This window comes from Aulonocara sp. 'chitande type north' Nkhata Bay, linkage group LG4 (genome assembly GCF_057382095.1).
Source record: "Aulonocara sp. 'chitande type north' Nkhata Bay isolate Kocher_YH1m ecotype deep benthic linkage group LG4, A_spYH_male_GT1.1, whole genome shotgun sequence".
NCBI classification, from domain to species: domain Eukaryota; kingdom Metazoa; phylum Chordata; class Actinopteri; order Cichliformes; family Cichlidae; genus Aulonocara; species Aulonocara sp. 'chitande type north' Nkhata Bay.
The window spans coordinates 22947466-22974642 of record NC_141347.1 but is presented as its reverse complement, the minus strand read 5'-3'; the positions used below and the strand labels follow the sequence as shown (position 1 = coordinate 22974642).

The 27177-nt window shown below is 38.7% G+C and overlaps 1 protein-coding gene across 2 annotated transcripts in view; it reads left to right on the top strand.

The window, feature by feature from the left end:
• LOC147332576 (nuclear GTPase SLIP-GC-like) overlaps nucleotides 1–26943 on the top strand; it is a 44169-nt gene extending 17226 nt beyond the window's left edge. Inside the window, exons 4-22 of one of the 2 annotated variants that reach the window (XM_086289220.1) lie at nucleotides 14493–14585; nucleotides 16067–16085; nucleotides 16242–16334; nucleotides 16413–16500; nucleotides 17457–17670; nucleotides 17766–17987; nucleotides 18959–19159; nucleotides 19237–19409; nucleotides 20071–20125; nucleotides 20214–20301; nucleotides 20391–20512; nucleotides 21227–21403; nucleotides 21494–21648; nucleotides 21767–21884; nucleotides 22457–22565; nucleotides 24640–24770; nucleotides 24899–24980; nucleotides 25068–25150; nucleotides 25634–26943. In XM_086289220.1, coding sequence (XP_086145346.1) covers nucleotides 14493–14585; nucleotides 16067–16085; nucleotides 16242–16334; nucleotides 16413–16500; nucleotides 17457–17670; nucleotides 17766–17987; nucleotides 18959–19159; nucleotides 19237–19409; nucleotides 20071–20125; nucleotides 20214–20301; nucleotides 20391–20512; nucleotides 21227–21403; nucleotides 21494–21648; nucleotides 21767–21884; nucleotides 22457–22565; nucleotides 24640–24770; nucleotides 24899–24980; nucleotides 25068–25141 — 2214 coding nt within the window. In that variant the 3' untranslated portion in view covers nucleotides 25142–25150; nucleotides 25634–26943. Of the gene's footprint in view, nucleotides 1–594; nucleotides 664–911; nucleotides 981–1071; nucleotides 3933–14492; nucleotides 14586–16066; nucleotides 16086–16241; nucleotides 16335–16412; nucleotides 16501–17456; nucleotides 17671–17765; nucleotides 17988–18958; nucleotides 19160–19236; nucleotides 19410–20070; nucleotides 20126–20213; nucleotides 20302–20390; nucleotides 20513–21226; nucleotides 21404–21493; nucleotides 21649–21766; nucleotides 21885–22456; nucleotides 22566–24639; nucleotides 24771–24898; nucleotides 24981–25067; nucleotides 25151–25633 lie in introns of those variants that run through there. The other variant, XM_086289219.1, reaches the window with a different exon arrangement.
• The last annotated feature ends 234 nt before the right edge of the window (nucleotides 26944–27177 follow it).

The following is a 27177-nucleotide window of genomic DNA, read 5'->3' as shown; positions in this document are numbered from 1 at the left end:
CTGGGAGCCATTGATACAAACGCTCTGTCACTGTTTGTTTTTAACCTTGTATGCTGGAAAACCAGCAAGCGCTGGTCACAAGACCTCAGGGACCTGCTGGGGCGATAAGGCAGAAGGAGATCACTGATGTAAGTTGGAGCTACACCGTGCAGGGCCCTATAGGTCATGATTATAATCTTAAAATGAACCCTGAACTTGACAGGATGTCAGACTTGACGTCCTGACACCATAGCCGCATTAACGCAGCAAATCTACGTTAGCTGGTTACCGCGGAGCTCCCCATGCGTGGAGCTGGACGCCACTAAACAATAACAAGCTTGTGCCATATTGTTAAAATGACATTATGGCTTTAACGTCATTTTAAAGAGATTAATGCTGACAGCACTAATAAAAATACATTTTGATTGATTCAAGGACTCATATCTTTAGAGTAAAACAGGTGTCAATATGAGCAAAGTGAACCAGGTTAGCTGTTTACCTAAGTCCTCTGCAGAATTCTCCAACACAGCTCAACTGTTTTTCACAAACTGTGAGTAAACAACATGAAGGCCTGTGCCTTGTCTGGATAATTATTTGGTATTTGTTTTCACGCAGGAGCCAAACATTTTTCCTCAACATTTGGAATCTTCTTCAGCGTCTGACACAACAGATGGCAAAGACACGGTAAGAAATGAAGTCAGAAACAATATTTTTAAACTGGTTGAAGATCCAGTGATTTACAATGAGTTTATCTGAAGACAAACATTTTGTCTCCATAATGCTGCAATAAGAGGAGCAATAAATAATGAAGCTAACAAATTCAAACTGCTTCAAATTAGTTTAATATAAATATCTGAAATGCACCTTCATCACGTGAATATGAAATATTAAGAGTATCGGTAGGCCTGGCTGATGTTTTGGCCTTGTTTTAGATGCAGGACCACAACATTTTTCCATTTCAGTTGGAGTCTGCTTCAGCAGTTGACAGAGGCAGTGACACAGTAAGAAGGAATATTGATGTTTCTCCTCAAGTCATGTTGTTATCCCAATATTATTTGTGTATATAAAACACATGTTTGTTTGTCTTTTCAGAGTAATGAACCAATTTGCTCCTGGGCAACAGTGACACAAGGACAAAGTCCAACCACATTTACAATGTTTTACTGTCAAGAGTGTAAAAACTTCATGGGAAACGATCCTGATTCTTGTTGTTCTCACTGTGCCTCTGTGTTCAACAAAGCAAGCAGCATTCAAAATGGAAACTTCTTTCTGTACTCATCCCTGAAAGACCTTCTGAAAGGTATCCTTGAGAACCACAGCACTGAGTTGTTACCTAAAACAGTTAAAGATGAGCATGATAACATCAAAGATGTGATGGATGGGATGATGTACCAGAATCTCCTCAGAGAGGGTAAACTAGCTGCAGATGATCTCACACTGACATGGAATTTTGATGAAGTACCAATTTTTAGCACCACCAGATACTCAATTTGGCCCCTTCAGTTTGTTATTAATGAACTTCCTTACACACAAAGACAGGAAAATATGATAGTTGCTGGATTTTGGTTTGGCCAAGGAAAACCTCATATGAACACATTTCTGAAACCATTTGTGGATGAATGTTGTGATTTAGCCCAAAATCCATTTCAGTGGAGAGACAGCAGAGGCACTCTTCATTCATCAAAAGTCTTCTGCTTGGTTTGCTCCTCTGACGCTGTGGCGAGGCCACTTCTCCGGAATTGCAAACAATTCAATGGAGAATATGGTTGTGACTGGTGTTTACACCCTGGCACAGTGGTACCAAAAGGCTCTGGCTCTGTGAGGTCATATCGATATGATGAAACTAAACAAGCATCAAGATCAAAAAATATGTTTGTTGAAAACACCTCAGAGTATGGTGTAAAAGGAATGTCCTTACTTTCCAGACTTCCTTTGTTTGACATTGTGTTTGGATTTGTACCAGAATATATGCACTCAGTTTTAGTTGGTGTGACTAAGCAACTTATTGGATTGTGGCTGAACTCAGAGAACTCCAAGAAAGACTGGTATGTAGGTCAACAGATTTCACAGATGGACTCTTATCTCCGAATGTTAAAGCCTCCATCAGAAATGAGCAGATCTCTACAGTCACTGAAGGGTCGGGACACTTGGAAAGCATCTGAGTGGCGAGCTTTCCTTTTATTTTATGCTGTTAGTGTCCTACCAGGCATCCTTCAGCCTTCATTTCTCCAACATTTTTTTTGTTTGTCGATCAGCATTCACATTCTGCTACAAGAATCAGTCTCCCAAAATGACCTTCAGCTGGCCCATGAGAACTTGGTACTCTTTGTTAGAAACATGGAAGAACTCTATGGTGAAGAAAACGTTTCATTCAACTGCCATCAGTTGATCCACTTAGCTGACTGTGTGCGTAACTGGGGGCCTCTCTGGGCAACATCAGCATTCAGTTTTGAGAGGAACAGTGCAAATTTAAGGGCACTGCTTAGCAACATAAACTACAATCCTCAAAAAATTCAAGACAAGTTTCTCCGTTGGCAGCGCCTGCCGAGTCACCTTCGCTCCCTTGTTTCTAACGGAAATTCTCCGTTAGCCAGAATTTCACCAGTAAATGAAACCACTGATTGTTACAATCTGCTTGGAAATTCACAGCATCTGGATATCACACGATCCATAAAACTAGCAATAGAAGAGCTCTTAAATCGACCTGTTTCATTCAGATCAGTGGAAGCCTTTGACAGCTTCATCAACAGAAATACTGTTTACTCTGTAAACCATGAAGAGACAAGAGACTGTGTCATAAAACTCAAGAATGGCTGCTATGGAGAAATACAGTTCATCGTCAGGTTTAAAGAGAACTGTGTTTGCACATCCAACTGTGTGTGCTCGGCTATTTCAGTCATTGTGGTCCAGCTGTTTTATATCAAACGTGATGCAGAGGACAGCAGGATGATTCCTGACAGTGCATCAAGGAATATCTTTGTGAAAGTGGAAAGGACAACTCAGCTCAAAGCCTTCTTCTTGAGGGATGTTAGGTGTAAATGCATGTATGTGAATGGTTGGCTGGTGCCTTTACCAAACTCATATGAAAGATATTAAAGTTCCAGCACAGCTAAGGTGCTTTCTCTGTCTTGTATATCATGGCACATGGCTGTTTTTACTACAGTGAAAATCTTGGAAAAATGAATGATGATGAAGTTTTTTCAAAGGAGTTTGGAGTAATTTTGTTCATATGTGTGCGAGATCTGTGGCTTACGTTTTCTTTTGGTGTGACAGTGTGGACATAATGTAGCCAGTGTAATGTAGGATTATATCACTCAGTACTGTATGTGTATTATCTGTATATGGAGGAAATTATGGAGTGATTTGTAAACAGCCAAAAGCTTGCCTTTCCCAACTTTGTATTCACTACGTATTTATCATACATGTCAGTTTACCTCTATTCAATATGAAATGCAAATTATTGTGACACATAAACATTTTGTGAATTAACGCTAAAAATCCGGGGTGAGTGGATCAATGTGGTTTACTGCATCCTGATACAGATTGCTATTACTGAGATAACAGATCATAAAGCTTCATATTACCTCAGATTATTGTGTAATGGCTGATGAGACTTATTCTGTTTAATGTTGCAATGTGTGCAAGTCTATTGAATATAATACAGATTGATTTGCTCAAGAATGTTTGTATCCTGCTACATAAAAATGATTATAATTAGTCTTATTACTTTAAATATGCCTGAAAAATCTGTTTGGCCTCCTTCTTCACTCTGGATTTGTGCTGCTATTCAGAGTCAATTCAAATTTTAGTGTCGTTCCTTAAAAAAAAAAAGAAAAAAGGATGTGTAAATACAGTAAATGATGTTTAGAGATTTTTGAAAAATAAACATGACCACTGTTCATATGTGGCTTTATTACCTTATCATAGGCCAGAATTAAATATCTAAGTAGGATCCTTGTTTAATACCATGTTAAACATGTTTACCGGGTCATGAACCATCGGTGAAGCAAACAACAGAAAAGAAGCTCGTATATAGACTTATGCCGTAAGTTGACCTAAAACTAAAAAGAAAAAACAATCTGACATTTTAAATGAAATCAAACATCGTTTAAAAGACACACATGGCAGTGTGGGAGAAAAAACTCAACACTGAATGCTACAAGTGCACAAATATGAAATCAGCGTGGTGCTGCAGTGAACGCATCAATTCACACAATATTACAGAAATACTTTTTATATAAATGTCTTATATTGTTTCTTGGTCCCATCAATTTCTTATTCTTCAGTCATTTCTGAAACAAAGTCCACACTGAATGCCTGCTGTGCATCTGTGGTCGTGTGAAGCTACATTAATGTAACAGCATGCCAGAGTGTAAACAGAGATCTTTGTCTATACGTTGAAACAAGGTTGTGCCTGAAAATTGCTACTTTTATGTGACATTTTATGTGAATATGTGACAAATGATGTTAGAATTATAATTAATTATAGAGAAAACTGTTTAAACCTTGGTGGGCAATGAGCTTAGAAAGAAGGATTATCTAGAAAATGACTTCAGGAAATGGTTGTATTATAAAGTTGTTTTACAATCTGGACCAGTACAGACTTGCTCCTGACGGTTAAACTGTCCTGGGGGCACAAACCGTTTGTCCTTGGCTTGGCTTCAAGACTCTAGGAAAGGAATGCTGAATGTATGTAAATAGCCTCTGGAGAATATAATCTGGAAATTGCATAAAGGGAAACACAAAATGAACCAAAAAGTAATAACATCCCACAGCTGTGTTTCACACCTGTTGGTAGTGGGGCATTTTGGCTTCTGCTGCATCTTTTTAGTCTGTGCTGGAGATTCACCAACCCTAAAGAAGTCCAAATACACCACTGATCACTGGATCTCAACAGCATTAATGCAAAACATGTGTTTCCATTTCTTGTCTTACTTCTTTTTCCTGTCCAGAGACCTCTGTGTGGCAGCAGAAAGAGCCACTCTCTCTTTGGGGTACTTAGCTTTCTCCTGGAGGAGCGAATATCGTTTATGTCTGTGGGGGTTCTCAGCCATCCAGGTCATCGTAGTCTAAGGACCTTGGAAAGAAAAACGTCTGGACTTGAAGATGTTTCACCTCTCATTCCTGGGTCAAATGGTGGAGAGTCCCAGAGTCAAGCCCTATTGGAGTATCCCCTAAGATGGACATGGACCCCTTATTGATCCTCTACCTAATCACATGAGCCGAGGTGTGAAAACAGGTGTTGGTCACAATCAGCCAAAGTTTCGGGTGAACTCATTGTGAAACCAAGCCCCACCCTATCATGTGATCTCCTGAGGTCAGAAGAACCAGGATGTGCATAGGCACGGCATCTAGAAACTGGATCATAGATGGCAGACAATTGGTGTCGTAAGCCACCGCCTCTGTTCAAAGAGGGTAAACAGAGGGTAAAGCAGAGGGTAAACAGAGGCGGTGGCTTACGACACGGTCTACAATTGTCTGCCATCTATGATCCAGTTTTGGTTCCCTTTACACCCATGGGGGACACTCCCATTGGTCTTAAATCTGGGACTCTGAAGAAGCTTCTCGGATGAGAGGTGAAATGTCTTCAAGCAACTTAAAGAAGTCCAGATGCTTTTCTTTCTAAGCTCCTTAGACTTTATAATTTATGAGAACATATTCATAATACTGAAAAAAGTCTTAGATTGTCAAAAATGAATATCTTATCTGACGATTGCTTTGGTGAAAAGGTGCTATATATTACAAACAATGTATTAATAACAACAAGATGACATTGCTTTATAGACTGTTTTTGTGGAAGTGGAAAGGGCAAATTAACTCAGTCTTTTTCTAGAAGGATGTTAGGTGTAAATGTGTCTGTGAATGTCCTGTGACACTATTATCCCCTCTCTCTTTTAATAATGTCAAAGATAATAGTGTCTTTGACACTATTGGACCTAAAGTTTTAACCATTATTAAAACCATCCCAGCCGATCTTAACCATACCATAGTGAACCCATTTCTCAAAAAAAAACAAAACAAAACAAACAAATCTCAATGCAGCAGTGTTCTCAAATTTTAAACCAATCTCTAAACTCTCCTTCCTGTCCAAAATCCTGCAAAAAAATGTCTTCCTTCAGTTCCAGGCTCTACTGGAAATTAACGATATCTCAGAAACATTTCAGTCTGGTTTCAAAGCGAAACATTACGAAAGCGTAGAGCTCCCACCCAGGCAAAAGAAAAATAGAGCTATATCACATGTAATGTGAAAACTTTATTGTTCTCACAATATACTTTTCACATTTGAACAACATAATATAATTTTATTACAATATACATTATATACAATATACATTATAACAAAATTTTTTTTACAAAAAAACAAGTAGAGGTGACACGGGCTGTGAGATTGAAACACAGGCATTAGAGCCTCTTAATGTGTGTTTAGTTTGGGTTTCCACTGGCGTGGAATTACCAAAAACAGAGAGAGCATAGGCTAACATATGAAATGGGAAAAGACCGCTGTGTAATCCATTTATTTCAACAAAGTAACTGTATTCTGAATATCACCTTCTTAAATGGTAACTGTAACGGAATACAGTTACAATTACTTTTTGTATTTTAAATACGTAACGCCGGTACATGTATTCCGTTACTCCCCAACACAATCTGCCCGTGATCAGGTACCCTGCTGGGATAATAAGATGGCCTGGAGATAGAAGCCACTGACATCAAGACCAGGAAACTCCTAACCCTGCATGGAGGGTTTCACCCCAAGTCCAGCACCCTAAAGCCAGATGGATGCTAAGCAGAAAGAAGGAGGCCATGCCCTAGTGAGTGTCAAGCACCACAGTCCAGGATGAGACAACGATCATCCACAAATACATAAGGAAGATAGCCCCAACCAACTGCGTGCTCAGTGAATACCAGAAACCAGAGGAGGAAGAGCAGGAGCCATCATGGAAGGACAGGCCCCTCCACAGTATGTACCACTAGCAGATAGAGGAAGTGGCTGACATCCAGAAATCCTGGCTGGACAAAGCTGGACTGAAAGACAGCACAGAGCCACTAATCATAGCAGCACAGGAACAAGCTCTGAGCCCAAGATCCACAGAGGCTGGGGTCTTCCACACCAGGCAAGACCCCAGGTACAGGCTGTGTAAAGATGTCCCCGAGACAATCCAGCACATAACAGCAGGGTTCAAGATGCTAGCAGACATAGCATACATGGAACACCATAACCAAGTGGGCGGCATATGTTCAGAAACATTTGTGCCAAATATGACCTGGAAGTCCAGAGGTGAAAATGGGAGATGCCTGGTGTGGCGCTGTAGTGTAAAGAAAAAAAAAATCAAAATGACCTTAAACTAAGTCACAATAAATTGTTTTGGGATGTCCAGTAGAATTTTACAGTATGTGATCAGCTGATCTTCGCTGATCTGGGATTCACTCCTGATTGTGGATTTACACACTGGAATTCAACAAGATACAAGCAAATATTACATGAGCTATCAAGGCTGAGTTCCAACCCCTGAATAGTATGAAGCAAATATAAAGGTGGATCATCAGCTTAAATTTAGATTGATGTCTGATACATTGTTACATGGAAATTCACAGCAATGACAGCCAGTTAGACAAACTTCATCACAGAACTGCAAATTAACCAGCTTAGCCTGCACTAAACTGCATTAAACTATCTAGTATTTTCATAAAACCTCAGAATAAGTTATTCAGGAGGATGTTCTTCCTAAATACAATATTTGGATTAGGTTAAGATGGATTTAAAAATGATTAAAAATTAAGTTCTGGTTTTGCAGGTAAATGAAGACATTCTTTCTTCTTGTTGTTCTTTCATTGTTAATTCAGATGACTGATCACCATTTGAACTGCCTGTGAGATGCTACTCCGCCTGCCTCGCCCCCCAAAAAAGTCAAATAATCGGAAACACCAGACCTATCCCGCTGGGCGGGAGCCCCACTTCCCTCCAGTTGTTTATTAAGCCTCTCTCAGCCCGAGAGTGAAGGAATGGACAAATACATAACTGAATCACTCACGACAGGCATCATCCGCTCTTCATCTTCCCCTGTGGTAGCATGGGATTTCTTTTTTTCAAAGGCAGTTGCTGAACATCAGGTTCACGTGAGGCAAATCCTCCCTCACTTCTTGGAAAATAGGTTTTTTGTGAAGGGGGAGAAATGTGAATTCCATGTGAACTCTGTGGCTTTTTTGGGTCACATCATTGAGCAAGGGAATCTGAAACCTGATCCAGTAAAGGTACATGCAGTGGTGTAGTGGCCCGAACCCTCCGATCACCAGCAGCTTTAGCTTTTTTTTTACCGGCATTTTATCAGAGAGTTTAGTAAGATCACACTTCCACTCACCAGACTAACCTCACCAAAAGTTCCATGTCAGTGGGACAGAGCGGCTCAGCAAGCCTTCACTCAGCTGAAAGAGAGGTTTTCTACAGCTCCCATCCTACAGCAGTTTATTGTGGAGGTGGATGCGTCTAACTCTGGGGTGCGGGCGGTCCTGTCTCAACAAAAGGATGACAAGCTCCACCTATGTGCCTTTTTCTCTCGCCAATTCTCCCCCACAACGTATAATTATGACATCGGGGACTGGGAGCTGTTGGCTATTAAACTTTTATAGGAGGAATGGAGGCACTGGCTAGAGGGCCGCACAACCATTCATTGTATGGCCTGACCACAAAAACTTGGAATACTTTTGGTCATTCACACGTATCAACTCCAGGCAGGCCTGGTGGGCTTTGTTTTTCACCTGTTTTGACTTTTCTTTCACCTACAGACCAGGATCACGGAACGTGAAACCGGATGCGCTCTCCCAGCAGTTCAACACCACAGAGGAGGAGGAAGACCCCGGACTCATTCTCGCACCTTCCTACCTGGTCGGGGCCATCTTCTGGGAGACCAAAAATGCAATATATGCATTTCCAATATTTTCCATGTGTCCCAAGTCAAGCCTGTATGCTCCAGCCCGGTGTGCCCTCTTTCCAAGCCTTTGTTTTGGTTGTGCTCGCCCTCCCCCTCTCTTTCATCACTCTGCCTGGGTGGAGCTCATTGCGAGCTTTCCCTTTTGGCCCACGCACCTGCTCCTAAGCACACACTGGTGATTCATCTTGTTCTCTGGCCACTACTTAAGGCAGTGGCTCTGATCTCCTTGTTGCTGGACTATTGAGTTTGATAAGTTAGTGTAAATCCAGCTTGGTGAATTCTAGTGTGCTTGTGTATGTAACTAACTGTGCTTAGACATCTCAAACTGTGGAAACTTAAACGTGGATGTATACAGTTTAGAGTGTCGTGCGTGTGGATCTCTCAAGCGGAGAGAATGAGTGACAATGATTTGTTTCTCTCCCCCGACCCTACCCCGCAGACCACTGGAACCCCTGGCTTTCCCTCCCACCTGTATATATTCTGCACCTGGTGTTTTTGTGTAAATAAAAGAACAGTTAACTTGTGATTCCAGTCTGTCCTTGTCAAGATTCGGCTGTGCAGGCAGGAGTTGGACCCAAAATGCAGACTCCTGGACACGAGGGATGAACTCAAAAACTACAGCTTTATTGCAGGCAAAGGAAATGGCATACAACACAAAACTAAACTAAACTGGAAAAGAATAAACTAAACTCACGGGGAAACACGCAGAGAAACATAGCCATGATGGGACACACACACACACACACACACACACACACACACACACACACACACACACACAACCCTGACACAGAGAAACACAGGGCTTAAATACAATGGGCAATAACGAGGGGACTGAGACATAGATAGGGGAATAGAGCTTGGTGAAATCAGACATGATGAGACCCAAGGGAAGTACATTCATGCAGGACACAGACCTTCAAAGTAAAACAGGAAATGTAACACAGTGACGCGGCCTTGACTTGGGGCTACAACTGACGGGAGACAGATCAACTGAGAAGCACAGAGACCAAACATAAGGGAGGCACAGAGAACACTAAATACTGGGAATGATTACAAATAACACAAAACACTGGGTCACACCCAGGACAATGACAGCGCCTGAGTCCGTGTCGTCCAATTGTTTTTGTTTTGAACTCATTTGCTGATTTTGTTTTTATGCCAGGCCAGCTATCAAATTTTTCAGTGATGTCACAATTCTTCCCTCTTTTTGTTCTTACTGACACAAATTCTGCAGTTTTTTATGCTCTATGTGGAAAAACAACAGTACTTTTGATTATACCCTGTTTTATTGAATGTTGTTAAAGACAACATGCAAAAATATTTCACATACACCTTTCATATATTTAAAAAAAAGTTGCAGTCTACGATCAACAAAATTAGGACTTAAATACTTGGCACTTTATGCTAGGACAGTAAATAAGACTAAAAGCTGCATGTAAGTTCTAAGATTTACAATTTTAAGAAAAGCCAATTATATGCATATTGACTCAGTAGTGACTTCTCTTTCCTCAACATATTACTTTTTCATGCAATTGCAGGCTTCACTGAGTGGGAACACAGGTCAAGACATATTTGGCAATCAAGACAAACTGAGACAGGACAAAAAACAGATAGAAAATTGTGACCAAACAATATGCGCTTTTTTTTTGTTCTTTTTTTTTAATGTTTTTATTTTGTCATATCTTTAAAATACATTAGCAAAACAAGAAAAAAACCCTAACATTTAAACAATAACATTGTATATAAACATTTTGAATTTCAAATACTGAAATGAACATTTTGTTTTGTTTTTTTAAATTCCTAAACATTTACACAAACATTCACAAAGCAAACTCTTGAGAGCAAAACATACTCTGATTTTTAATTTCGACAAGAAAATAAACCATAAAACTTCTAAGGAACAATTTGAAATCTCGAATTGACACTATAGATATTACAATAAAGGTGGTGTACAAAAAAAATCTATTTTACTTATTTACAGAAAAGTGCAATAAAACTATTCATTTCAGTGATTTAAAAATTGCAGGCAGTGGCAAGAGAAATTTCTTCTGCTAATGATTCAACCTTGTTTAAGCAGACTGTAAACCATGGGCAACTGAGGAATAACTTTTACTAACTGATAATGAAAACTAGGGCTGAACAATTCGTCGTGTTTTTGTACCTGAAATCAAATTTTAGTTATATTGTTTGGTCAAAGCTGTTTACTTTCAAATATATATTTCAAATCTAGTCTGAATTAGAATATATGTTATAACAATCGGAAATAATTTCAATAACTCATTCACCACTAAAAGGCATCAGGTATTGCACATTACTCTCCATAAAAATGGATCAGTTTGGTAATCTGTCCGCGAACCAGCTTGCCGGTTTTTGGTATTTCTTTTTTTTTTTTTTTTTTTTTGTGTCCCGTTTGGATCTTTAGCCATCAGAATTGTTGTCTTAAGGCCAAGAAAGATGCCAAGCGGATTTATTTTACCAAGTGGATCATCATGGCCTTGCCATATTGGTCCATTTGATTGACCTTTATTATAATTATGAATTTATTTTATTTTCGGTTGCTACAAACGGGACAAATATGACTGGGGGATAGGACAGGGAGAAAGAATGAAAGAAAGAGAGGGAGAGAAAGAAAACCAAAGGGGAGAAGAGACGGTGAGAAGGGGGGAAGAAAGAAAAAAAAAGATAAAAACACCTGGATCACCTGTATGGAGAAAAAAAAACAGAAGAGAACGCAAACAACAAAGAGCAACATAATAAAAAAAAAAACAGCACCATCACAATAAACTAGCTAGCAGTAGATAACAGTAGATACTAAATATTAAACGATATTGTGCAGCACGTAAGATAGACAGCGCACAATGTGCTTTGAGGCAGCAGCCAAGAAAGGTGTAGTCCGCGTCTGTGAACACCCGTGTGTACACCTGTGTGCACACCTGTGTGGATCAGCATGCTTGTATTCCAAAGGTAAAGATCTGCTAGGGAGTGTGGGGAGCCATAGCCCCGTCCACCAGGGTATGAAGCACGTATGGAGGAGATCCAGGCCCCAGATATCCAGAGGCCCCAGAGTACAAGGACCCGAGGAGGACCACCAAAAGGGGGGGAACCGTGCTCCCCTCCTGGGAAGAGCTGAGTAGAACCCCAAACGAGAGGTCACCCAGCAGCTATGGAGCAGAGGCCAGAGGGGGTTGCAGTGGCGTGCCCGCGGGCTCTGCCGGCAGCCAGCTGTGCCAGAGAGGACCGAGCTTCAGGCCCAGAGGCCAGAGGGCATCCCATCCCCCGGAAGGGGCCCAGCCGGGCCACAGGCGCCAGGCCCCGCCAATCAGCCACCAGGAGTGAGCCGGTACATACATGAGCGCCCAGCCCCAGTCGACAAGGACCACCAACACACCAACGTCTGAGGGCATCAGCCACCGGCAGGGAGTGTGGTGAGGGGAGATAGGCCTCCGTACTTTGGAGGGCCTGAGATGTACCCAGAGAGGTTGAGTCTAAGACCCAACCTGACATATAGACACAGACGAACAGGCACACGCGAACACAAACGTGCATTCCCACCCCATATGCACAACCAAATACTCAGCACTCACCCAACGTTTAGACAGACACAAATAGACACTGCACAGACAGTTGCACTCCCCAAACATACTCTATATCCCAGGTCCAGGTACCCCCGCCCCCAGAGGGGCAAGCCACACCTAAACCCAGGAGATGTAACCCTTCTCTCTGGGGTGGAGGTTTTTGGTATTTCAGTTTTGCAAAGTGACTAAATCTGACTTTGCAGCACCACGTCTGGGCCATTTACACATATAGTCAATGTGTCAATGCCTTCAACGCATGTGTTGAATTGAACCACATTCATCATAGATGTTATAGTTATATGTTAAGTGCATAAATGTGTTATCATTACAGCATCTAGTTATCATTAAAATACATTTGTGAGAAAAATGACTCCCTAAACCCAAATTAATGTTATAAGAACTACTTAAAATAGCAGATGGAACTCTAGAAAAAAGGTTTCTGAGGAGAAGGCTTTCATTTTAGTCGGTCTGACCCCAGTGCCATCCGTTAACACGGAGGAGGCGGGGTTTATGATCTACAATGCAGCCAGCATAACGGGGAGCTGTCAGGCCGCCCACATTTTCTACAGTCATTGGTCCACGCTCTTGGCCTGCGCACCTGCAATTATTCCACTCACCTGCTGCGCAGGGCGGCGGCTCTGTGTTACTTGTCGCTGGATCGTGGCGCTCGTGTTTCTGTGGATGTCTAACTTGTGTTCTCTTCCCGTGTACAGACCCTACTGGACGCTTCCCTATTTTCCCTTGTCTTTGACGTGAGTTAGGATATTCGTATGTGGACGTCGTGTATCGTACAAAAGAGGAAGTGTGAGGGACTGGCGATTGAGAAGAGGAGTTTTGGACGTGTTCATTTTTCCCTGGATTCCCGGGAGCACTAATTGCTCTGCACTGTTGTTTATAGCGCCTGGTGTCACTGTAAATAAACTCTCTTTAATTAAAACCTTAGTTCTGCGCTAGAGTCCGCTCGTTCACCTTGACAGGATCAGAAATTACAATTTCTTTCAGTTTCTATTCTTGGTCATGGATGGTTTTGTGCGAAACAAACTGACTGAATGGAAACTAAGTGACTGGATTGAGGCATTTGAAGGTAAATTATTACTGTGCATCAGTGATGGGTACAGATATTGATACTTATACGTTTTGTTAACTCTGAAAAATAATACCTATTAATACACATTTTCATATTTACTCCACAAAATGTGCAAGAGAAGATGTCCTAAGACTGGAAAGTGATACTTGCTTAAAATAAAAGGGAATTAAATGTGTTCAAATCATACATCAATGCAGAACTCCTTTAAAAAAGTGTTTCTGAAGTAATTTTATAAATAATCGTTATTTCTGCTATTTAACTTTATTACAGCTCAAGAAATTGATAAGGAAAGTCTGTATCTTCTCAATGATCAGGAAATTGATCAATTGATCACAAAAGCTGGACCTAGAGTAAAATTCAAGGATAAACTAAAGCTGTTAAAGGTAATTAAATCCTTTAAGATTTCTTTCCTTTTTGTCTGAAAAACCTCACTCGTGTTAAAGTTTACAGATGAATTTGTTGTAGAATTATTATGGTGCATAAACTACTTAACTATCAGTGTGTCTATGATAGCTATATTATTCACATATTTTGCCAATATGGATTTGCCATGTTTTCATTATGTTAGGAAGAGCAAAATACAACTCAACCACAAAAAGAAGCCGTCAATACTTCTGGTCAAGTAAGTCAAAAACAGTTTTATTATAGAATAGATAGATAAGGTTTTTAAGTGTGGATAATTAAATAATAGTTTATTGCAATAGTAAATTGTGCCTCAGATGGACAGCAAGTAGAGAGTGATAAATGAGATGAGGAGATGGGAGGAAGAAGAGAGGCAAAGAGTGATTCATAGTCTAGTTTGTTTTTCACAGTTTTGTTGCCTTATGGTTGCTGACATGGCACTTTCACCAATCTTTTTATTATTATCTCATAGCATTTGTTTAATCAGCTACCATCTCTCCTATGGACTTTTTACAGTCTCCAGTTGCAGCTCAACACAGCCCGTTCCTCCTGCACTATCAGGAGCAGGATCAGCAGAAACTCCTCAACAGCAGCATTGTACCCCATCAGGTAAAACAGTGATATAGTATGATGCGATTCCGTATTAGATTCTTAAAGAATGTGTGTTGTTGTTCAGCCTGGTTCTATGTGCCTGTTTTTAACTTTGAGCACCCGCCCCTTTAAACATCTCTGCATGGCCCTGGTGGTGGGCGGATCAAACCAAAATATAGATGCCAAAGTTTGTTTTGATATTGATAAATAGGAGCATAATGAGATTGATATTAGTTTCTGTCTTGATACATGCTCAATCATCCAGGTAAGTAAATCCCAAGTTTTCCCAACTATATAAAGTGCAAATGTTTATAAGGTTGGGGAAACCTGCAGTTAGCTGAGACTGAAGAAGTCACTTGGATGAGCGATGAAACGTTTCTCCCACTGAAAACAGTCCAGATGAACAGAATTAACTTTTTGGGATACTGGTTTCTGTTTCTTTGTTACTCCTAGAATCATCAAAGAGGCAACCTAAGGGCAACCTCTATCTAAGTGCTGCTGCTTTCAAGTGTCATAATAACATTTATTGTGATTGAAACAAATATCCCGAATATATCATAACCCCTTTGTGTTAACTGTAAAAGGGATACTGTGCAGTTACTATATTTAAACTACAAGTAGATGTGATACAGACTTCTCATTATATGTTTTCTGTCCTTGGGTTTAATTAATAATCCAAAGAAAAGAAAATCCCCCAAACACTTACAGGTCATGAAAATTCATTCTGATTTAGCAGTTTGATCCACCATCCACCATAATTATTAAAAAGCATCAGTATCTGTATCAAAATCGTTGATACTGGGCCTTTATTTACTTAGTATAAAAGGAATACCAAATCCAGCAGTATCTCACACCACTAATGTGCATGGGGGAAATTCATGAAAGTCCTATCGTGTCACCCTGCAAAAACCACACCCTGCTACATAGTGATAGCAACAGCTGATTTGGATCAGGTAAGGGTTATTGGAAATCAGATAATGAAGCAGCATGCCTTCATTCTTCATAAATATACACTAAGGTGACCTGAGTCAAAGCAAAGCCCCAGTCACACAAGCCTGACCACCCTGCGACTTAAAGTTCTTACAACCTCCACCAACCACTAAACAATTGATGTAGTTGCCTGATGTTGGAATACACATTTTACCCTAACAGCTGGTGGTTGCCAGGGATGGGGTGGTCACCAACTGGTCTCTAGGTCTGTGTCACTGGTGCTGAATTAGGCAGAAACATTGACTCATGGGATCATGTTTACTGAGAGGCAAGAATGCAAAAGTTTTCCTTTTTTTTTTTTTTAATCACTGTGCTAGTTGAGAATATATGTAAATATAAGTGTGTACATTTTAAAAAGTGCATGTGAATGTTTTTGACAGTTTGTTAAAGAACAAATTGTTTCTGTACAGGAGCAATGATTTCTTCTATAAATTCAATTATGCATACATGTACAATTTATAATAATTTAATTTCAAACGTGAAAGTTGAATATTTATATGCTTCCACAGGATTTGCCAAGTGAAAAAGGTGAGAAAAATGTATCTTACTCTCATTTTAATACATCTAATTTATTTATTTATTTTCACAGTATTATTTTTGCAACATCTAAAATACACCATAATCAGAAGTTTCAATATTCATAGATTTTTTTTTAATTTTATCATTTTGTTTAAATCCAAAAAGGAAAAAGAAAGTCAGAACTTTTTCAGAGTGAGTTCGGCGAATGGCAACCATCTCCTAAACGACAATACAACTCTGCAGCAGGATCACAGTCAGGTACATATCAGTGGACCATATTTGCATTACATTGGTTCCAGGTTCCTACTTATTAGTTTTTTACTTTCCCTCTGACAGAAACAGAAATACTGTCTGATGTCAAAGACATAATGAGACGTGTCAGTGAAAGACTACATGGCCGTGACAAGCTCAGCGCTTTCCTAAAGTGAGTAATAAAGATTTCCTATTTTTGTTGGACGTTCTTCCAACCATTTCCAAGGAAGTTGGGACAGTCTGTAAAATGAAAATGGAAAAAAAAAAACAACATTCATGAAATCTCTTACTCTAATATTTTATTGACAACAGAAAACAAAAACATATCAAGTTCTTAATCTGAGAAAATGTAACATTTTAAGAAAAAATAAAGGTTAGGAAGGGGGGGGGGGGGGGGGGTAGAAAGTAAGTTGGAGCAAAAAGAAATAGTTGGAGGAACATTTTGCTGATATTGGGTATAATAAAGATTGTGGCATCCAGTCGAACTGAGAAGGCCAGAACTGATGGTTGTTGAATGACTTTTATTACTGCTTGCTGTGTATGAGACAACGAACCAACGTAAGAGCTAGACAAACAAAGAAAACAATTGCATGCTATACATATAACATCATTTTAACAGTTCATTACATTAGTTTAACTAATGATTATGGTGCTTTCTATTAAACTATACAATACAAATTATACATTTCCGATTGCTCAAATTAAATTATGTAGATTGCATACCTTGTTCCCCTGTCGACTGTAGCTAGAACCATTCATTTTTATACAGTTTAGCCGTGTTTTTCTCTTTTTTCTCCGTTACCAGTAGTTTACCGTTTTCTTGCGTCTTTTGTACATCAAGCTAGTTACCGTTACAACATTCACTTCCGTTTGCAAAGGAAGTTACCAAAATAAAGGCACAAACGTTATAGTATGTGTATATGAGCTGGCTTTACATATCCACCTTTACATTAAACTAAAGATTTAAACTCGGTCAGAGCTCAACATGGAGCTGTGTAGTTTGTTCCAGTAGTAAGGCGATTTTTTTCAACACATTTTAAAAAACTATTTTTTTCTGATTTTACTGCATTTTCAGTTTGATATTTCTGAGAATGGGTCAGTTAATCCATATTTAATCTCTTTCAACAGGGATCAAATCAAAGATTTGGAGACAGAAAGGAGACACCTGGTTGGTGTCTTTGGTAGAACTGGGGCTGGAAAGAGCTCTTTAATCAATGCCATCATAAATAAGGAGGGCCTGTTGCCTTCTGCAAGTGTCAGTGCATGTACCTCAGTAATGATAAAGGTGGAGGCTACCAATGGATCAAAGTATGAGGCACACATCGAGTTCATTACAAAAGAGGTAGAATGAAATATGAATATGGTGATTCTTGAAGTAAAGTAATGTGTTAGAAAACTGCTTTACTAAAATTAAGATATAATTTATTTATTTTTTAGGATTGGGAAAATGAGGTGCAGTCCCTAAAACAGGCTCTTGAAGATCATGATGATGATGATGATGGTGGTAATGATGATTGTCTTGACCGTGATGGAAAGTTATCAGCGCTGTATGGAGAAGAGTGGAAAGAAAAATCAACTCACAGCCTCATGGACAACAAATATTTCAGAGATATTCCAGAGTTTCTGAAGCCCAAGATAAAAATTTTGGAAAGTGACTCAGTAAGTGTGCAGTAATACAGACCAAAATAAAATCTGGTTCTTCTTCTAGAACAAAGGAATACTTGCAGTTTAAAGCATATATTAGACCACAGTTTGGGTGAGATACATAGCAGTGTGTGGCTTATGAACATCACATAGTGAGCAGTCAATAGTTACCCAAGCAGCATTAAGCTTCCCTGATGCTGCACCTTTGCAGCAGGAAGATGTCCACGCTGTGTAATGCCACCCTAATGGAAAGTGCAGACAGAGACAAAGCACTGGTGAAGCAGATGTTGCTGCAGTTTATTGCTGAGCAGATATATGTCGGCGATATGTCGATGTGCCTCATTTCCAGAATGTTTGACATCCATCAAACAAGAAACAAAAAAACAAGTGAAATTGTGGTGGTTAAAATTTTATGGTTTACTATCCTGTTGCTGTCTGATTATCCTGTTACTATGGAGCTTGCAGTTTTCTTTGTGGAGGTGTTGAAGAGTTTCACATTTGTAAAACTCCTGCTCAGAAGGTCGAGCAGGTCACCTACTAATCGGAGGGTTGGGGGTTTAATCCCTGGCTCCCTCAAGTCTGCATGCCAAATATCTACAAACCCCCAGTTGATGTTTGATGCATCCATCAGAGAATGAATGTTTGTAAGTGTTAGCTAGAAATAACATACCCAGAAAAAAGTGCTTGGGGTAATGAGGCAAGTTTTATAAAGTGCTTCAAATGTTTACATGCAGTAGAAGAAATCACTATATAAGAACCAGGCCACTTACTGTGATCCACAGTAAAATATAAAAAAGGTTTCTTTTTTTTTTTTAATAAAAAAAAAAAATCTAATTACTTTGGATTTATTTTCCTGGTTTTAATTTCAGATTTTAGGATGTCTTATTTTAATTTCCCATCTTCTTTTTCATGCAATCATTAAAATCTTTGTTATGAGCACATACATTCAATTGGCTTGTATTTATCTTGTTTGTTTGTTTTTGCAGGCTGAAGGATTGTCTGAAAAATTTGTGAGATATACAAGAAGTGAGTCAAATGAGACAGAAGAAGTAAAGAGGTGGTACTGGCCACTTGTGAAGTGTGTGACTGTCAAAGTGCCAGACAATGATTTTCTTGATCATGTCACACTCGTGGACCTTCCTGGAAACGGTGACTCTAATAGAAGCAGAGATCAAATGTGGACAGAGGTAATTCACAGAAGTCATGTTATCTTTCTTCAAAGCATTAGTTATTTATAATTTACATGTATTCATTTCCTTTTCAGTTTATTGCCAGTTGTTCTACAGTTTGGATTGTGACTGAAATGACTCGAGCAGCATCAGAAAGAGAAGCCTGGGACATCCTGGAAGGTGCCAGCAGCCTGCTGGGAAATGGTGGCGAGTGTCAGCAAATTCATTTTATCTGCACCAAGTCAGATCATGAAAAACCAGATGATATGTAAGTCAAATATACAAAAAAATCAAATTACAAAGAAAGTTACACAGATAGTTACAGATACACATGGTGACCATATGATTCACTTTTGTTGCTTTAAAAGTTTAAAAGACTTTGTTTAAAAGTCATTATTAAAAGTTATACATTTAAAAAAAATCTATGTATATGTGTTTTAATAAGTTTTTAATTAGATAAATACTGTTGTAGAAATTTAATTAACAAAGTCCACAGACACATTCGGCTGTAATGAACATTCGTTATTATCATGCGCATGAGAGAGAGCACACGCAGTCAGGCGCCGTCATGCAGTCTCTGAAACAGAAGTGCAGCTCTCACACCTTTATTTATTCCCCAAAAAAGTGAGGAAGTCCGAAAGTGATCATACAGCACGTGACGCAGCTCGCTCTGAAACCTAACTGAACAATGCGTATCCTGTTTCGTGCTCTTGCCGTTATCACCACCTGCAAAAGGAGTTATTTTTTCAACTACTGAGGCTGAAATAAGTTCATCTAGTTTTAGACTGCTCAGTGGAAGTTTTCATTACAGTGCCACAACTAAGTATGCACACAAATGCTTGAACCTTAAATAAGAATAATTGAAATTTTCCATTACAATACTAACAATAAATTACTTTTACATCCAATTTTTATTTCCTTTCTAAAAGATACAAAGTCAAGAAAGCAGTGAAGAATGAATTCAAAAAGCGGGAAACGATTACGGTAAATTTACAATCTGACAGCAAAATCTAAAACAATTATTTTCTTAAACGGTCCAAAAATAAAAACTGACTAACAAAAATGTTCTCAGAATCACTTCAGTGAGGATAGTTTCCAAGTCTTCACAGTGAGCTCCAAAGAGTTCCTCAAAGGGGAGAATGTAAATCCAGATGTCAATGGTAGGTGAAGTCACTACCAGTGATGGTATGTTTTTGTGTAACAGAAAATGTATTGCTCAGATTTATATTTCTTTTTCAATTTCTAACAGAAATACTGAAACTCAAGGAAATTTTGAAAAATCTAAATGACGCTCATTCAGAGACCTCAAACTATGTGTCTGGAGCTCATGGGATTCTGTCTTTGATTCAAGGAGCCAGAAGCAGAGAAGTGGTAAGATCAGGCAATAAAGCCTCATTTATAATCTTCTTAAAGAAAATGCATAAAATAAAAATGTTCATAAAATGTTCACTAAAGTTTACTAACATATATTGTAAGGCATGCTGACCTTCACTGAAAATGTGGGATACTGGACATCATAAATCTATATGTGGTAATTTATTATTAGTGATTGAAAGAGGAGAGATTATTTGGAAGAACTGAATATTATTTATTGAGATACAGAATTTGATTAAATAGTTATTTACCAATGAGACTCCAGTGAACCAATGAGAGCACAGAAATGATGGGAGTTAGGACAGGACCCAGAGAGTCTAGATTCTTGGGGTAGTGAAAATAGTAGTTTGGATGGGGCTCTGAGTGACCGCAGGAAGGTTGAGGTGAAGTTGGGGAGGGGGCAAGTTGCATGAATGAGAGTCTGAACGGCAGAATGACAAAAAATCATATAAAAACACAGAGAACAGAGGATGATTGATTTGCAGAAGGCAAAAAATGATCAGACTAGAGTAATGAGTTCAATAGTGTGGAAAAATGGAAGTGACATAACGAATAGACAGAGGCAGACAAATGATGACAGACCTGTCTGACTGAACTTATGCATGAGATTCCTGTTAAAAGCCTGGGTTTCTCAAGACCGCCTCAAAAATGAGTAAAGAACCATTATGTGATGTTTTACTGCTTTAAATAATGATCTTTCTTTTTTTTCAGGTTGAACAAAAAAACGAGGTGTGTGCAGTCCTTGAGGGGAACTTGAGCATCCAACATAATCGAGTCAAAAAAGCAATTGAAGACATTACAAAAGCTTTTGAACAACACCTATGTGAGGGAGTTGAAAAATCCCAAAATTTATGTGAAAGAAAACTGAGGTCCTTCTTACACCCCAGTGTATGTGTTTTAATTACAGGATCAAAACCTCAGGATACTTTGTGACCATGTGTTTAAAAAAAATTAAATAAAAATTCTGTTTTGTTTCAGAAAACAAGTGGCAGATCTTTTCACAAGACGCTAAAGTCTGCAGTTAGGAATGTTGGCATCCAGAAACCAAAAAAAGGGAAGCGAAAAGACCTCAACATGATATTAGCGTCTTATTTGACTGAAAGCATTGATGAAAAATTCAGAAAGACCTTCCCGTGAGAATAATTGAATTCTGAACAGCATCAATATGTACAACAATACATGTATCCAAATCGCACTATATCATAAACTTGCTAATACTGCTATTATAAACCACATCTTTGCCCCATTCAGAAACGACCTAAAATGTGGAAATTTCAATGGGGCCATTGATGCGTTTTCACTCAACACTGATTCACTGATTGAAAAGTACAAAAATGTCAAATTGCAACTGACATTTCTCCAGACAGAGGTAAAAGATCATGCCATTCAAACTTTTTAGCTCATGTTTTCCTCATGTTGTACCCACTAAGAACTTGAAAAATGAGGCCTAGGTGGGTTTCAGTGTGCTTTGCCCAGTTGGGGTCCATTTAGTTCCCAGATTTTACCAATATAACATCGAGATGGGCTTATAAAATGGGGCCATTATGGAACCCGCGGACAATCCCACTTAAAACCCACTTTTTAGCCTATGTAGTGCCCACATGGTACCCACAAAAAACTTGATTTATGGGGCCCGGGTGGGTTTTTGTGTACTTTGCCCAGTTGGGGCCCATTTAGTTCCCAGATTTTCCTAACATAACACCTATATGGGCATTTAATATGGGGCCATCACGGAACCCGCGGACAATCCTATACGGGGCCCATTTTTCAGCCCATTTCAAAACCATATGGGCCCCACATATAAATGTTGGCTGGGGAACTTCCCTATCCATGAACCTGTTAGCTTAGCTATTATTAGAAAGTCATTCAAACACTGAACTTGTAGTTATTTTACCTTAATGTTGTTTTAAATAATGTTAATCCGTATTTCATGTCTCTAAGGAAAAAAAAATGAAGACAAAGCTCAACAAAACCATCCTCACACAAAAGAAATGGATCTACAACAGTCTGACAGAGACAATCAGGAGTAACATGAAAGGATGCTACAAAGGTAAGAAAGAGGTGAATTACCTTATTTTTCGCACTATAAGGCACACTTAAAATCCTTTAGTTTCTCAAAAATCAACAGTGGGCCTTATAATCCGGTGCGCCCTATGTATGAATTCTGGTTATGCCTACTGACCTCGAATTGATTTTAAGTGGTACACAGCGTTCAAAAATCTGTCAAAAATGTTTTAGTACTACTTTGGTAAGCTACGAAGCCACATCGCTTGATGGATTGTCGGAACATTACGGCTACCATAATCAGCAGCCTCGCGGCATAATCCCAGTCGTAATCCGTTTAACAACCAGACATCCATGAAAACAAAATTTATTAAATTTAGCTGAGTTAGAAGTTAGCAGGAAGTTAGCTCACTAGTTTCCACCTAAATATGATATACCACATATATATTCTGACTGAGAGATTTTTGAAAAAATCAAAATGTATAGCTCTGCTATCACTTCAGACATAAATGAAGAGAGAAAACTAAACAGCAGTGACTTTTGTAAGGTTACTGAATGTTTAGAAGTGTTAGGTGAGGGCTAGTTCTTTTAGGTTCAACAGCTAACAAGATAGTGTATCGGTCAGGATACAGGAAGGAGGACAAGACGCTTCCACTTTGCTGGATTGTCACCGCCGGCCGTTTTATTGCCAACTAGATGCTCAGTGTTGCCAGCAGTCTGTAGTAACAAATAAATTGCCATGAGACCGAATATATTACTGCAGAAGCTAAACTAATATAAACTCAAAAATATCCAATGAAATAAACCAACACATCCATATAAATATATCCATGACTTAATATATAATAACTCCAATTAAGCACAGTGGTAATGCGATACTATAAGCAGAAACATTCACTCTAACCATTGACAAGGAACTTTGGTGCCGTCGTGTGGCCAAATAAACTACTACATAATGGCAGCAGCCAGTGGCACATGCCAAATAACATATTTAAGGAAATTTACTTCTAGTCATGAACTTAACACTCGGAGCATCACGGTGAAGAATGGCAAACAGGAACAAAACTTACATGAGGAGGTAACAGAACTAACTCAGAAATACAATCTTCCCTTCTGGAGCAGCAGTGCAGTACCTCAAACCTCTGCCTATGTCATTTCCCACAACTCCACCCCAAACAATATTGCAGGACATAAAATCTCAGAGCCTTTTATACACTGAAGTTGGACTAGCTGGTATATAATGATGTGCTACATAATCGCTAGGAACATACCTATGTTTGCATAACATAAACACAGTGAAGCTGGAGGATGAATGCTAACTTTTTTCCACTCGATGAAAGTTAATGTGGGGGTTCCCGATGATTAGGGAGAAATGCATTCACATGTCAAGATGCTGTAAACGGACCAAACTTCAGTCAGGAGAACAGCTGAGATAATCCATCCACAATACGAGGTTAGTCATTAATATAGTGCAACAACATGGGAGTAGAGCAGCTGTGAGAGAATTCAACAATAATGAATCAATGTTACGTGTTAAATATCAACACTTCACCGAGTTCTTTCGATTCCTCATAGGCATCTAATGGAAGACAACACACTGCTCACTAGACCATTTTACACTTTTATTACTTCCAGAAGGGAGATGCGTCCTACATGACACTCTGCCACGAATCTCCAAATGGCAGTGTGCGCTTAACAGTTTTATTACAGTCTGTCTCACTCTAGTCTAAACCACAGTATTCTAGTACATTTCCACTGAGAGATGATTCCCTGTTATCTACTTCTACAGACAAATGTGGGCGAGAGTCTCCAACATTCTACCACTAAAGGACACGTAGTCTAATGCCTTTATTATCAGGGTCGTGTCCACTTAATACTACACTATACAGTTATATGACATTTTGGTTAATATAAAGCATAGCATTGAGGCGCTTCAGGTAATTTTCATTTTCACATTTCACATACGGAAGTGGAGGAAGCAAGAAGAATGAGTTGAGTAAAGTTTGACTTATCTTACTGTTTTGTTTTGCTTAATGCGCCTTATAATCCGATGCGCCTTATGGTTAGAAAAATTCGGTATTTCTATTCAACTGTGCATGAAAATGATTGTCTCCTTGTAGAAGCAGCAGCATTTGAAGGACCAGGCACCCTGAAGAGGATGAGGGACACTATTGAGAGACATGTGGAGTCAAAGAAGTACATGTTTGAAGAGGCAAAAAATGCCATGTTGGAGCAGTTGAACGATTTGAAGGTTTTTTTTTTTTTTTTTTCCAAGCAGTCTTGAAACATATCAAACCAATAATTTATCTCTTGTCCAGTTATTCTTGGATTCAATAGTTGCCTATTTAAAAAGTAACAAAGGCTTTGATGATAAATTAGGAAACTGTCCTGAGGACGCTGAAGAAAACCATGGAGGAGTCCATTGAACACTCACTCAAGACTGAGGCCTGCTCACTGCCAGGTAAACAGAATATATAAAGTGTTAGGAATCCTCACAATACAAACACTAACAATAAATATTTAATAAAAACAAATACTTTGTTTTTAGATGTTTTGGAACATCTTGAGATGGTGAAGAAACACTGTGATGAACTTAATGGCGATCAAGATGAAAAAAAGTAACCACACTGGGTAAATCTTAAAATGTCACAAATTGTTTAAAAGGCTGTGATCATGAACTATTTTTCTGATCATTTTGAACAATGTTTTTAGTGCTGTTAGCATTAATCATGTTAATACACGTCATCAAAGTTAACACGATAAACATTTTTAATGCACTCAACCCATCTGTAGTGCAGAATAGACAAACTTCGGACAAACTGCTTGAAATGCGTTGACAGAAACATTCAGAGGATTTTGAGTCAGAGTGTTCTCCAGATGAGTTAATTATTAATCGTGTTAGTCGTGATGACGGCGTTAAAGCGTCTGCGTGAACACGCTAATGCCGAGTAACCCCTCACAAGGACTAATCTTCGTTAACTCGTTAACAGGGATTTGCCAGTTTTGACATGTTAACATGGATCGGTTCACGTTAACGAGATTAACGGTGACAGCACTGGTTTTTATTTAAATTTAACTGATCCATCCAGCACCCATTTTTAATTTGCTCCACAGAAACAGCTGAGGCCTGATAACCCACAGGACATCCCTGAGGAAACACTGATTAGAGACACGAGGTCTTTACATATTATCACAGTAATATTTGTTTTGCTCTCTTTGAATGTTGTGTTGATGTGTACTTTTGACTTTTTAATGAATTTTATACAAAAAGCATCTTGAATATTATAGATATCAATTAAAACTGCTAATATTAAGGTGTTAATCACGAGTGTCTAAATCATGTTTTGATTTCTTTCTTTTTAAAAATTTGTTGTAGTTTTTAATCACTTATAGCAGAGCGTGAAGACATGTAATGCATTCTCCATTTAAACCTGAGATTTATGGTTTTAATTGTAAGAGTCTGAGATTACGGTTTCCAAAAGCATTTTGATTTTTTTGCTTGTTTTAAATATCATAATTTAATGTTCTAAGTTGACGTGTATACTGTTGGTTCATTGGGACGGGAACGTTTATTTTAATGTAAGTGTTTATCAGTTAAACATTGAGCCTCATCCAGCACTGAAAAGTTTTTTTACATCACAGTTCTAATGACAAATACTTGTTTGTTGCAGTTATACAATATGTGTACATGACAAATAGTGAGAAATGGCTCTAAGTAAAGCTGCAGGAAATCATCAGCTACTTCTGTCATCTCCCTGCCATTTAGCTTTTTCTGGGTTTGGAATTATTGGTGAATATATTACAGTTTGAGTTTAGGTTCAGGTTGTTTCTTTGTTATTTTTTGTTACGTTAAATGTTTAAAATTTTAATTACTTCTGTGCATATTGTTAAATTCCTGTTTTGATTTTTGTCTTCAGTAATTCTCTCGTGTTTCTTCCACCCACCATACTTTATTTCTTCCTGTAACAGTTCATTCACGTTTAGCATTTACTGTCATGTTTCCTGTAACCTTAGTAATGTCATTACAAAAAGGTACTAAGGTGCTTCCTTTATTACACTGGTGATACAAAGATATTTACATCTCATAATTTTAAGTGACCATACAGTTGTTGAAGAAAAAGATTAACAAAACTGAGATTGTTGCATAGAGCATTTAAATGTTAATTAATCCAGCACACTGTGATGCAGCTAGTATATCATTTAGTTTTCTTGCTTCCTTATCTGTACTGATTCTAAAAGAATGCATGCATTTGATATTGTATACTGTTCAATAAATCTTACGTGCAAGCAAATATTTATTGTAATCATTAGATAGGAAATTTGTTTTTAACCCAGATCTTTTTACCCTAAAATCACCAAAAAATTGATTGCATTGCGTGACAAACATACAGTGGTGTGAAAAAGTGTTTACTCCTTTCCTGATTTCCTATTTTCTTGTTTGTCATACTTCAGTGTTTCAGAACAGCAAACAAATTTACAAATCAAACAAAAATAATACTAGTAAAGACAAAATGGAGTTTCTAAATGAAGGTCCCAAAAGGTTGATTCTGTTCATCTGGACGTAGCGTCAGAGGGAGAAACATCCTTATCCAAGTGACTTCTTCAGTCTCAGCTGACTGCAGGTTTCTCCAACCTTATAAACAGCACATTGCACAAGG